Below are 13560 nucleotides of genomic sequence, written 5' to 3'. Positions count from 1 at the left end.
GGACAAAAATTAACAAGAGGTGTGTGAGAAGTAAAAAATTGTGTGTGGATAGTACATCCCCTATTTATGGTACTCGCATAGCTAGAATGCCTCCATGCTACCAAAGCCTCGAGCCCTCGCTCCTTGACCTTGTCAATTTCGTTGGTGCCATGCCTCAACATCGAGAGATTTTTCAATGTGATCGTTACACGAGGTAATACATCACGTGTCATTATATAAATTATGTGATATGTGTGCTAAAAAATTAATAAGTTAAAAAATAAAATTTACTACTACTTCTATTAAAACACGTGATGTACCATTTATATTCCTGTCACAATAAAAAATTTCTCGCCAACATCGATGCTCATGGCATGGATTTCAAAGCCAAACTCTACGCCATGACATGTCTCACTTAGGAGCGTGAAAGTAGCTTAATATGTGGCTCCGCCATTAATACTTGGATGCGCCCTTTAGAGAACAAAAACATCAATATATATATATAATTTTTTTTTTATTTTTATTTATTTTTTAACAAACGATAGTATCTACACTAAAGAAGAGAGGGTGAGTTTGGCCTCACAATAAGCTAGCATTAATGTGGTTCAAACTCGTTTGAGGCAAAAATCATACCTAAGACCTCTCACTGACAAGTGAAGAGAAATATTATTAGATCGTAACACTAAGTAACAAAACATCAATATATTTTAGAATAAAAAAAAAAAAAAAAAAAAGGTAAGACTTTTGAAAATTAAACATATTGATCAATCACTCATGCACGCTTGTAGATTGCCATGTATTTTCCTTTTTTTTTTTCTTAGTAATGTTAATCATTTCTGTGAATTATTTGTTGAGTTATTAATAGTGAGTTCTACTATGCCAACTTCATAATTTTATTTTTCTACCTACGTTATATTTTTATCCATCATAAAAAGTTTAAAAAAAATCAAACACTTTATTCCCACCTACTTATCCCTAACAGTTTCCTAAATAAAATAAAATAAAATATAAAAAATGATTGAATCGATTTTAAGAGAATGGAACAGCCGTGAATGTCCCTGCCTAACCTACAAAAAAAAAACCACAACCAGGCACTACATATGACGGCGGCAACTCCTTTTTCCTTTGTCCTTGGGGAAGTTATATTCCTTCTGTTTTCTTCTCCTTTCTATGTTCATCTCTACCTCTTTCTTTCTCCCCCTACCAAATCTGGATTTAAGATTCAATTTTCCGATTCCAATTTAGAATTAAGGGTTGAAAGTAGGGGAAAAAAGAGAGAGAATTTGGGGTGGGTGGGGGTGGAATGAAAAGATAGAAGATGGAGGAGGAAGAAAGAGTTGACAGTGGCGGGGAATGAAGAGACAAAATGGGAAGATTTGATTCTTTTCTCATTTTGTTGTAGAAATGGATGTCCACTCAAATAATGGGCAAGTTGCCCTTCCACTATTTAGCATGTGATTTACTTGTATAAAAACAAGCCTTATGAAACACAACAAAGGGATAGATAGATGTGAAGGGTTCACGGGAAAGAAAGAGAGGAAGGAAGGAAGAGGAAGAGAGAGAAGGAAGAGGAAGAGAGAAAATAGAAGAAGATAAGAGGAGATAATAGAGAGAGTTATCTTTGTACTCCTATTATTCTAAATTATAATGAAAGCACCACTGCTGCCCCGAGGACGTACTCCAGTCACACTGACTGTAGAGGAACCTCGTAAAATTTGTGTCTTGTTTCATTTATTCCACTGCACCCACAGTCGATTTTACAACACGTTATCAGCACGAGAAGCTCTCATGTCAGTGGAAAGCACAACGCCACAAATCCTGTTCACCTCCTTCAGCTGGAATCTTACAGATAAGAAACAATTTTCATTTCATCTTCAAATCTCAGTACAATTGATTTTCTTGAAGCAACTATATATATTGTTGTATGACTGTATATCATCCTTTGCAGAAGCAAAAGAGTACATACTCAAAATTCGTAAAGAATTTGACAGCCATGTAAACAGCCTCTGAACTCCAACTTGCGGACCTCGGATTAAAATACTTTCTTCTTGAAAGTTGTTCGTCCACTCAGTATCTACAACATATCAAAATTTCAGAAAACTTTAACGGTGCGATCGTTGCAGATGTCTGAAATACTAAACCAGTTTCCAATTTCCGCAGAAAACTGGACAGCCACCTTATGAGTACCATAACTCTATTTCTGTAGCTCAAATCGAAATTGTTTCTTCACGAAAGTTGTTTGGTATCCTCTTATCCATATCATACTAAATTTTGAACTAAATCTAACGGTTTGATCTTCTCATAAGTTGCAGACACTCTTGACTCCAAAACTTATGGGAACCGTTTCGACTTTTTCGAAACTCACCGGAGGAGGAACACCAATTGGAACTTATTGTTACTTTTACTTCCTGAGTAACTAAAAGGACTTGTTGTTGTGAAATGAAAACATTAATAAAATAAGGACAATTTGGATGGGTGCCCCGACAGAAGTGAAGGGAAGAAATAATAAAATTATATATTTATTTATGTGCATGGTGTTGGTTTAAAGCCCATGTCACAAGTTCTATTTATTTAAAGCAATTTATTTATAGTGGGTAGAATTATTACCCTTTGCTTTAAAGCTTTGATATTTATGTGAATGGTGCTGAATCAAAGCCCTTGTCACAAGCTTTATTTACTTTAAAGCAATTTATTTACCATGGACGGTTTTACCGCCTATTGCTTTAAGTTTTGATGGTGCTGAATTAAAGCCCTTGTCACAAATTTTATTTACTTAAATGCAATTTATTCATTATGGCTGGAATTACCGTCTATTGCTTTAATTTATTTATTGTACTTATCTTTTGTTACTATGAGTATATACAGGACCTGAAGTTCCTTAATCAGATCAGAACCTGCAGTTTCTTGATCCTCATCATATAAAATGATTGGACCCGAAGTTCCATCATACAAAAGGATCTAGCATGAAGTCCCTTGATCCTGAAAATCAGGACATGAAGTTCCTAGATGAGTACCATAAGTTTGAAATGCCGCAGTGCTTTAACTTAATTGTAATAAAAGCCATAAGAGTCTCAGTTTACAGACTATTAAATAAGGACCAGAAGTTCCTTATGTCCATACTCAAAATGGTTTAGCAGAAGCCTTTATTAAGCGAATGAAATTGATTTCCCGCGCTCTACTCATGAAAACGAAATTGCCAATTTTCTACATGGGGACATGTAAACTTTACATGATGCATTATTAATTCGGTTGAGACATGTTACCGACCATCAATACTTCTCAGTACAACTCGGGTTTGGAACCAACCAAACATTATACATTTACGAGTTTTTGGTTGTGTTGTCTATGTGCCTGTAAGACTGCCACAACGTACTGAAATGAGGCATCATTGCAGTTTAGGCATTGATGTTGAACACCATCTATCATTCAATATTTGGAATTCTTGATTGGGGATATGTTTACCGCATGGTTTGCGGACTGTCATTTTGATAAGACAATTTTCCTGCCATTAGGGGGAGAAAATAATATCGTTCCAGAAGAACGATGAGAAAATATCATTCCAAAAGAATAATGAGAAAAGACCGTTCCAGAAGAACGAAGAGAATTTGTCTTATTTTGATTCACGAAGCAATCAATAAGAAAATGAAATATGAATAATTGAATGATGCAACGAAAGTGATGAAATCATATATACTTACTGCAAATGTGCCTACAAGAATTGATGTCTCTGTTGGATAAAATAATGAGACAGTAAATGATTTATCTGTTGCACGCCTGAAGCGTGGCAGATTTTTAGACTCAAAAGGTTCAGTTATTCGAAAGAAGAATAATATGGCACTACTGAACTATTGCATTCCCGAAGCATAACTGTTGCATGCCAGAAGCATGACAGTCGCCGCGTGGATACACGTCCCAGATAGGACAATCCACAGACATGGGAATATTGATGTCTCATGCATGAAGCATGATTGACGTATAGGTTCTAAATGACTCAACTCTTGGAAGTGGAGATTAAAATCCAAGCTCTATAACGCTCAAGAAGATCCGCATTCTCTAAACTATGACTATCCTGGAAGAGATAGTGTAATGCCCTTGAAGAGGCAATGGATATCCAAAGAAATGAAAAGCTTTTATGCATGCGCATACACATGAGAATATGGGATCACGGATTGATGATAACCAATGGTAATTTTGGTTTTTACAAGTAGCTACTAAATTCATCAATGAGCTGTGTTAATATTGAGTCACGTTCTTTTGTTCGTCGACAAAAGGAAAATTATTGGCCAAAATGGAGAAAGGCAATTCCATTACAATTTTGTAAGAACGTGGGCAAATGAACCTATATATATTTGAATACAATACAAATAGCCAAAAGATGTTGAACCAAGGAGATTATATATGGGCATTTGTAATACAGTGTAATACACTTACATGATATGACACAAGGTTGTAAACGAGTTCATATAAATGGAGAATTATATATGAAGGGTTGTGAGTCACCCACATCATATCTCCATAAGTAAATCCCTCAAATATACATGGGAGCAAATTGCTCTGTATAAATTCCAAAGGAAAATGTGTCATGAAGTGTAGAAAATCCTTGAATGATTCAAATTGCTTGAAGTAAGGCCCCGAAGGGTAAAGCATAAATTATGTACTCAATATCAATGGATGATATAAATTGCCTTAGTGAGTACTATCATTATGATATTGTTGCAACATACTAAAATCTCTTGCAAGAGTCAATGACATTAAATTAGAACTCTTGAAGAGTTGATGATATTAAATTGGGACTCCTGAAGAGTCTAGAAAAATTATAAAGTGTTGAAGGAATTATTGTCTCGAGCTGCAGATCGAACAATCTACCAACACGAATCTTATCCATGATATTTATGATATTAAAAGAACCATATGGATTGAAGATTATGAGTTGAATACTCATATGATGAAAACACTAAGAATAATCATTTATCTTCGTGAGGGTAAAGATAAATTAATACTTGGTCCAGAAGTACCACATCTTAGTGAAGTATATGCTTTATTGTATTTGGCACAATACATTGAATGAAATAAAGCTTATTTATTAATATCTCCAAGAAATTACAGATATATACATACACATGAGTTAAAATAAACAAACAGGATGAAGCCTTCACAAAGGTTGCTCATGTGCAGCCTCAGTACTCGGAAGTACCCTAGAAGGGGGAGGCACTGGAGATTGATCATGTGGCACCCCAGTACTTAGCAAAACACCAGAAGGGGAAGGCATCAGTTGCTTTCGGAATCTAGCAACGAACCTCTGGTGATCACTTTGAATCCGACTTTCGGATTCTTGCAGTTGGTCGAGCTTTCTTTTCATGCTCGTAGAGTAACTATTTGCAAGCACGTGTAACACCCTATTCTCGTGCTTGAGCCCTCTGATCTCTTGTTTAAGACTTGCCACCTCCGCCATCAATGATTTAATTTGGCGAGTTTGAGCAAGTAGGCGTTGGCCCATATTGGACACAGAGCCAGCACACTGAACACTGAGAGCCAAGGAGTCTTGAACGGCCGACTCTTCAGACCGTTCTGAAAGGATCTTGTTATCCCTTGGAGTGAGAAGATTCCTAGCTACCACAGTAGCAGTTATGTTATTCTTCATCACAGAGTCCCCAACCGTAAGAGGACCATTAGAAGATGAGAAGGACGGGCGCCATATATTATCCTGACCATGCTCATCTGTATCACTCCTAAGACTCAAATCTAAGCAAATGTTAGATGGGCAAGTCATTTTTCAGAAATGATGAAGGAAAAACAGAGGTCAAATAAAATTTCAGAAGTGCAAGATAGAGGAAATTTCTACAGGCAGCAACTTTCTGAGCATACTCTTGAACACAATTGATGTCTCTATAAAAGAAGAGGCAGCAGAGCCACTTGTTCAAAGATCGAAGAGGCACCGCTCTCCGAATTTCAAAAGCCAGATTTTCCTGAATAAAGTTCGTTGGCATTTTTCAGACGTAATCCCAACTTTTTCAGATGTCGCGTGCAATTTTGTCAAAGATCTCTGACAAAGTTGCAAACGCGTAAATCTTACTGTTCTATTTACACCACAGTTGCTGACAAGAGTAAAAGCACAGCACCACCACTTGCTATTGAGAAATCTCTATATATGTCGACCTCTGTTCTCCATAACAAGGCAGACCTGCAACACTGCAAGAATACCTAACTCTTCCTCATCTCCGAGAATGCATCTTCAACATAGCATCTCGAAATACTCAGTTTTCTTCCTCTCCGAGAATACTTCTTCAAACATGTCACACCAGAGCAAGATTATCACATATCTTCAGGGACCAGAGCAAGATTATCTCATATCATGCAATCTCCCTGTCCTTTCCTTTGTCCATGTTCTTGCCTGCAAAGACAAGGATAAGGAAATCAATATGTCGGAACCTCCACTCAAACTCCCGGTAAGGAACCGATTGCCTGGAACCTTTCCTGATTGCTTACCTAGTATTGCTCTCGAGTAGTCATCTTCAACGGTTGGAGTTGGGTCTCCAGTCACCAAGAAGTGATGAACCATCCAAATGCAAAGGTTTGCATTCCACTTCTGCACCAGGGGACAAATCCTACAAGAGAAGATGCCACATATGCATAGGGGGGAAAGCAGTGAAAATACTACTTAAGCAAGGGGAGCAAGTAAGGAAAGTGAAAATGATACATTGGAGCATGTGGAGACAAGCGCAACCAACACGTGCTGATTCATCCCCGACAAAGTCGAAGAAGCTCTTCACGGTACAATTTCATTCAAGATCAAGCCCCGAAGTCCTTGAAGAAATCACAAGTCCGATTCAAGATCAAGTGTCCACCACTTTTGAATCAAATTCCGCTCCAGATAAAAGGAGTAAATTCCGATCTTCGATGCTAGTCTAGCAGAAAGTCCTACAACCCAGTTCAAGAAAAAGGCTGTGGAAAGTTAACAATAAGTAAAGCAACTCTTTCAGCAACTCTTCTTACTAAGAGACTAAAGCAGAACGATCAACGATCAACCTAAATGATTTGAAATCAGGGGGAGATACTCATCAGTGGGAGCATTCAAAACAGATCAAGATTTTAACGAGTCAATCGAAGACTTGTGGCCATCCAAGGGGGAGTGTTGTAGAAATGGATGTCCACTCAAATAATGGGCAAGTTGCCCTTCCACTATTTAGCATGTGATTTACTTGTATAAAAACAAGCCTTATGAAACACAACAAAGGGATAGATAGATGTGAAGGGTTCACGGGAAAGAAAGAGAGGAAGGAAGGAAGAGGAAGAGAGAGAAGGAAGAGGAAGAGAGAAAATAGAAGAAGATAAGAGGAGATAATAGAGAGAGTTATCTTTGTACTCCTATTATTCTAAATTATAATGAAAGCACCACTGCTGCCCCGAGGACGTACTCCAGTCACACTGACTGTAGAGGAACCTCGTAAAATTTGTGTCTTGTTTCATTTATTCCACTGCACCCACAGTCGATTTTACAACACATTTTAGTTTTTAAATTTTTTTCTGTTCTTTTTTTTTTCTTTGACTACGAAGAATATATAAAAGGATTAACTTTTAACAAGGCCTTTGAAGTCTTTTTACATAAGATTAAATTCGTTATTAAAATTTTCATTAACAAGTGGGTGGAAAAATAAGATTATGAGGTGGGTATATTAACCCTCTTAATTAGGCATGGTATTTTGGACCCAACCCGTTAACCCGACCCGACCCAACCCGTTAATATTTGTATTTGGGTGGATGCTTAACGGATCGGGTCGTTAACGGATGAACCCGTTAACAACCTGTTAAATAACGGGTCACTTTAGGTCAACCTGTTAGACCCGTTAGGACTTGTTAACACCCGTTAGCACCCGTTAGTTGATGATATTTTAGTCATTTTAGTAAAGTCTTAATAACAAAAAATAAACTTTATGCAAAAAATAATAATAATAATAATTGTTAACGGGTGACCCGTTAGCTTAACGGATCGGGTTGAACTCGATCTAAACCTAATAAACCCTATCCGTTTACAGGTCTACTCTTAATGGTATTTATCTAGAAAATTAAAAAGGGTCTTGGTAAACTGTAAACCCGTGCAAGACAAAACAAAGATTAGACTCCCCATCACTCCATATGAGTTTGAAAGACATTCAATGCCTTCAATGACCCAACTTATTTAATATGTCATTTTTCTATCAAATAATCAAACGCTGACCTCTTCCATGCCCCTCCCAATAAGTTTACGGTGTGAAGCCGATGACATTCCCCCAGTTTCCACCGCCACCCACGCGCACGTCACGAGCTCCATCTGCGTCCATCAAAATGCTAAAATGTCAAACGATTTACATTTAGTTGTCACATCATTAGGTATTTGGACTAGTCCAATTATTACACTAATTATCAAAATATATAGTTTAGGTGAAAGACGAAATGAATAATTAAATTATATAGATATATAAATTTACTAAAATTTATATTAAAGTATATTAATAAATATGTTGGTTGTTGGTTTTTTAATGAAATAAATATATTAATTTTGTTGCCACTTATTATGATCTAATGATATTCCTTTTTATCTATAAGTGAAAAGTTTTATGTTCAATATTCACTAAAGATGAATTTAAACCATATTATTATTAGTCCATTATGAGGCTAAGCATTTATTCTCTCTTTTAGTGTATATAATATTATTTGTTTAAAAAAAAAATATATATATATATTTATTTTGTTTGGGCAAATACCATGTTTGTTTGTCCCAATATCATGGCCTTTACCTAAATATCTTCGTGTCGGTATTTTACTCTCATTTCTAAGACACTTATATATAGCAGATATGAACCACCACTCAATGCCTACCTGGCTAAATCTTTCACCAAACAACTTCCAGTATTATCCAAAAAAAAAAAAAAAAAAAACAACTTCCAGTACTATCAAATGGCTGCCTTACAACTCTTCTCATTATTCTTACTTTTCGTGATCATCTTCTTCCATCCAACAAGGGCTTCTTCCATCTGCCCTGCATCAAACTGCCCCCGCGGACCTCCGGTCCGATTCCCTTTCTGGCTTCGAAACCTCCAATCCCCACGCTGTCGGTACAACAATCCAGGGTTTGACCTCTCATGCAGCAACCAAACCCCATTCATGACCACACTCACCCTCCCAGCCTCTTCCGACAACTTCATAGTCCAAAGCATCGACTACGACTTCCAAACGCTTTACATCAACGACCCCAACCACTGCCTCCCCAAACGGTTCCTAAACAACACCTTCAACCTCCACGGCACGCCGTTCCACTTCGACAGAGTCCAGAACCTCACCTTCCTCAACTGCTCCTCTCTGGCACGAGCAAGCCACGCGACGTCGATACCCTTCATAGCCACGATTATTTCCTGTCTCAGCACTGAGAATCACATGGTGTTTGCTGTTCGGTCGGGGGTGTACGAAAATTGGCTTCAGTCAACGTCGTCTTCGTCAGCTTCACCGTCACCGTCACCGTTACCGTCAGTGGTTTTGTGTCCGGTGATTTCGAGTGTTGTGGTTCCGACTACAGCTGCTGATGAGATGCTGGAGTTGTTTGGGGATGTTTGGCGTGGTGTTGGGTTGACTTGGTCAACGCCTGACTGTCCTGATTGTGAAGCCCGTGGTGGAGATTGTGGGTTTAACAGAGATGTTGATCGGATTGTGTGCTCGAATATTCCTGAGGCTAAGAGTGAAGGTAGGTTAATTTTCCAATTACTCCACTATATGCACTATTTTATAGGTTACTTGCATATAATTAAGCTGCTACCTCTGCTCTTGATTTTCATGGCTTATACAAATAAATCTTTTATCTTTAAACACATCTTGAAAGTTATTAATAACACTCACTCTTGGTTATAATATACAAGTTTGGGTCACTATGAATAGAATCAAATTGGACCCGTTCAATTCTTTTTATTTTTATTTGGAGATATCTCTACAACAAATCATTTCAATCGGAGATCATTTAATTATACTATAGAACAAATCAACAGTGTAATTACCAAGAAACATATTCATACTGAACCGTCCATTTATTTGATACATTTGGATGATAAAATGAAATTCAATTCGAACTATTTTTTTGTAGGAATGATATTCAAATGAAAATTCGATCATTGATTTATGGGAACTTTAACGAAAAGCACTCGGTACTGTTCACTTTAACGAAAAACCACATTTTTACACTAAAAAGTCAATCCTGGTAGTATTCACTTTACCCTTTATTTTGTCCTTATCATTAAAATTCAAAGTTTTCAAGCCCTTTTCATTAGTTTTCCTTTGATTTATTTGGTCAAGATACATTATTTACAAATGAGGGAATATGTGCATCCCCACATTAGCAGATGCAAGTATTATCCAGTACGATATATATATATATATATATATATTGTTTAGATCTTATTCATCTAAATCATTGGTGGTAAGACATAACTTTTTTAATCAAGTTTAGTTTTGTCAAAAAATATGATTCAGGTTGGCAGTAAGACAATTTTTTAAATTTTGTTTTTATTTTTATAAACTTTGAGGGTGCAAAAGGAATTAAAAAAAAAATTACATCTAGCTGTTTAGGAGACATAAACTTTACTCATCAAAGTAAAGAAAATTAAAAAAAACGAAAGATACATAAAAATTACTTAATTTATGGTATAACTAATCTTGTTAAAGTGCGGCCAGCACAATTAAACCGAGTTGACTTATTGTACTTGGGATTTCTTACAATCTCGTAATTATTTAGAACTTTTTATACATCTTCGATCGGTGATATGGGACAAAAAGGTGCTGCTATTTGAACTTAACCGAGAAATGTGAAATCACTCTGCATCTTCAATGTTTAGTAACTAGTTGACTATTGTGACATAGAATACGAACATTCCACCTGAGTCGAACGAGCCTCGATCAAGAGAGAAGGACACTGTGTCTAGCCAAGTAAGCAAATATTGAATAAGTCAATGCTTGGGGAGGGGTAATGTTGCATGTGTCCCTCGAGGTTGGACATATCTATCGGTCATTAGAAGAAGACAAGCACATCCATTAGGTAATGCCGCGTACCATGGTGGCTTTATTAAATGTCAGCTTTGATTTTTGAGATTATTGTGATCACAATGTTCTTGAAACAGGGAATAAGGGATGCACAAGCGCGGAAAGTGACCGAAAGTTCCATGCTTACCAACCTACCGCTTTTAAAATCTTTAACGTCATAATCATGTCCTATCAAAGAAATTCAGTGTGTTGACCTGAGTGCAATTCTCATAGTTTAACAGTATAAACGAGTGGATCACGTTACATGATGTTAGCAAGGTATAAATTTAGAGATGTGATATTCACACATCCTATTTTACTTCTCATATACCTTTTTAATTTTCAACCGTCGAATCGGATGAATTGAAGAAAATCAACGGACAAAAATTATAATGGGTGTCTGAGAAGTAAAATGCCTAAATTATCATTTGATCATAATAATTTAAGATAATTAACTCACTTTTTAATATTAAAGATTGAGATTAAAACACTAAATGCACATAATTCACTTCTTCTGCATATCCTTGACATAAATATAAAGGCGAGTGAAACCATCATTCATTGGAATCACCTAGTGATCAATAAAACATTTTGTACAATAGTAAATGGTTTTTGTAATCTAGAGTGTGATCAATAGATTAGATTATAAAAATGCTTTTTTCTTAATTAAACACCACTTATGATCTGAATTCATGCACCCATCATTCAAATAAAGTGTTAGTTGAGAAAACAACAATAGTTGCAAAATATTAAAATTTATTTAATTTTTTCTTCAACTTATGTTCACATATACATGTCAAACACTCCAAAAGAAACTCATCTGCCATCTATATACTAACGAAAGTTTTCTATTAATAATAGTGATGTCCATTCCATTGAAAATGAACTGAATATATGAACTAACCAATTGCAATTCCTATGATCTTTCACGTTCAGGTCTTCCAAGAAGCGCAAAATATGGTATAATCATAGGTGTGGGAATACCCGGACTATTATGCATCATTGGACTCGCAAGTTATATCTTCGGCAGGATAAAGGCTCACGCTCATCGCCACCAGCCAAGCATGGATCTCTCCACCTTAGCTTCTCGGCAACCTACCTTCTTCACAATAGGGCTTGATGGCCCAACCATTCAATCATACCCCAAGACTTTGCTCGGAGAGAGTAAGAGATTGCCCAAGCCCAACGACAACATGTGTTCAATATGTTTAAGTGAGTACGAGGCCAAGGAGGTGTTGAGGACTATACCAGAGTGTAATCATTACTTCCATGCTAGTTGCATAGACGAATGGCTTAAAATGAATGCAACATGCCCCGTTTGTAGGAATTCACCAGAGGGCTCATCTGTTGCTACCCATTCTTTCTCAATGTCTTCTTCAACTTTTTCTTTAGCATCACCATAGATTTTGATGGTCGTGTTATTTTTTGCCATAAGGTATGGTTGTGATTTGATTTGTATATGTATATGTTTGCATATGTATATGTATATGGTTGTGATAGCTAGAGACAAATGATTGTTTTGTACTACTATTATAATCAAACGAGATCGTTTATTGGGTTTGCTATGGCAATTTCCTATATTAGTCTGGTTTTTAGCGGCTATCATATGGCTAACTTAGAAATCTTCACCTGCTTATTCTTCTTGTTCTCTTCCTCCCTCAAACACTACGAGCTACCACCCGTGGTAGATCAAATTTACAGACGGCAGCTAAGCCGGTTTGATTCCCTTTTCGGCTAAGCAATCTTCAACCCTCAAATTGTGGGTATCCAAGGTTTGATCTCTCATATGTACGTAACAACCAAACCCAAACCATTTTCACTCTGCCATCATCCAGGGATGTGGAGCAAAAAATAATCATAAGGCGACATGTGAATTTTTGGGTGAAGATGACAAATTTACCCTCGAGGCATACCGGATCTTCTACACGAGAGCAGTGGAGAATCATCCATCAACCAAATCAGGAGTACCCAAAATAGGTAACAAGTTCAAATTTGTCTCATCCATCCTCATTCCATAACCTCCAAAAACCTCCCAAAACATTTCTTTTATTATGATAATTAGCCAATTAATATATTTATACCTAATTAATATATTAATTGCTAATTGAATCACCAAATAACATCCCAAAACACACTTAAAGGCCGGCCACACCCCATTCCCTATATATATGACCCTATTTCTTCTAAAAAGCTAAGTTCCATACTCTTGCAAAACTCCCAAAAACTCTCCAAATACTTTTCTCTCTAAATTCTAACTTTGGCATAAGAGGTTCTTTGGCCAAAGCCCTCCCCATTCATCGTGGGCGCGTGAGGCTCTTGGCCTTGACCTAAGGTGTTAATTGTTTTGTATGTGCAATTTTGTCCAAGAAGAAGAAGGCGGAAATTTGCATCCACAAATTAGTGCTTTCATTGAGAGTTGAAATTCACACTCGTAGAAGACTCTCGCATAAAAATGTTTTTTTTCTCTATTTTCTAGTCCATTTGAATATTTTTCATACATTCTTATTATTAGAATTTTTTATTTGCAAAGGTTCTTTGATA

General features: G+C 36.7%; 1 protein-coding gene across 1 annotated transcript; it reads left to right on the top strand.

Annotated features, from left to right (window-relative positions):
• Window positions 1-8822: 8822 nt before the first annotated feature.
• On the top strand, window positions 8823-12602 carry LOC126600730 (RING-H2 finger protein ATL20-like). Its single transcript, XM_050267370.1, has 2 exons — window positions 8823-9694; window positions 11956-12602. The coding sequence occupies exons 1-2, from the start codon at window positions 8914-8916 to the stop codon at window positions 12420-12422; spliced, it is 1248 nt and encodes a 415-aa protein (XP_050123327.1). The 5' UTR covers window positions 8823-8913; the 3' UTR covers window positions 12423-12602.
• The last annotated feature ends 958 nt before the right edge of the window (window positions 12603-13560 follow it).

The sequence above is a fragment of the Malus sylvestris genome, chromosome 14 (genome assembly GCF_916048215.2).
Source record: "Malus sylvestris chromosome 14, drMalSylv7.2, whole genome shotgun sequence".
NCBI lineage: Eukaryota > Viridiplantae > Streptophyta > Magnoliopsida > Rosales > Rosaceae > Malus > Malus sylvestris.
The sequence above is the reverse complement of the archived record's forward strand: the minus strand, read 5'-3'. Positions and strand labels throughout refer to the sequence as shown.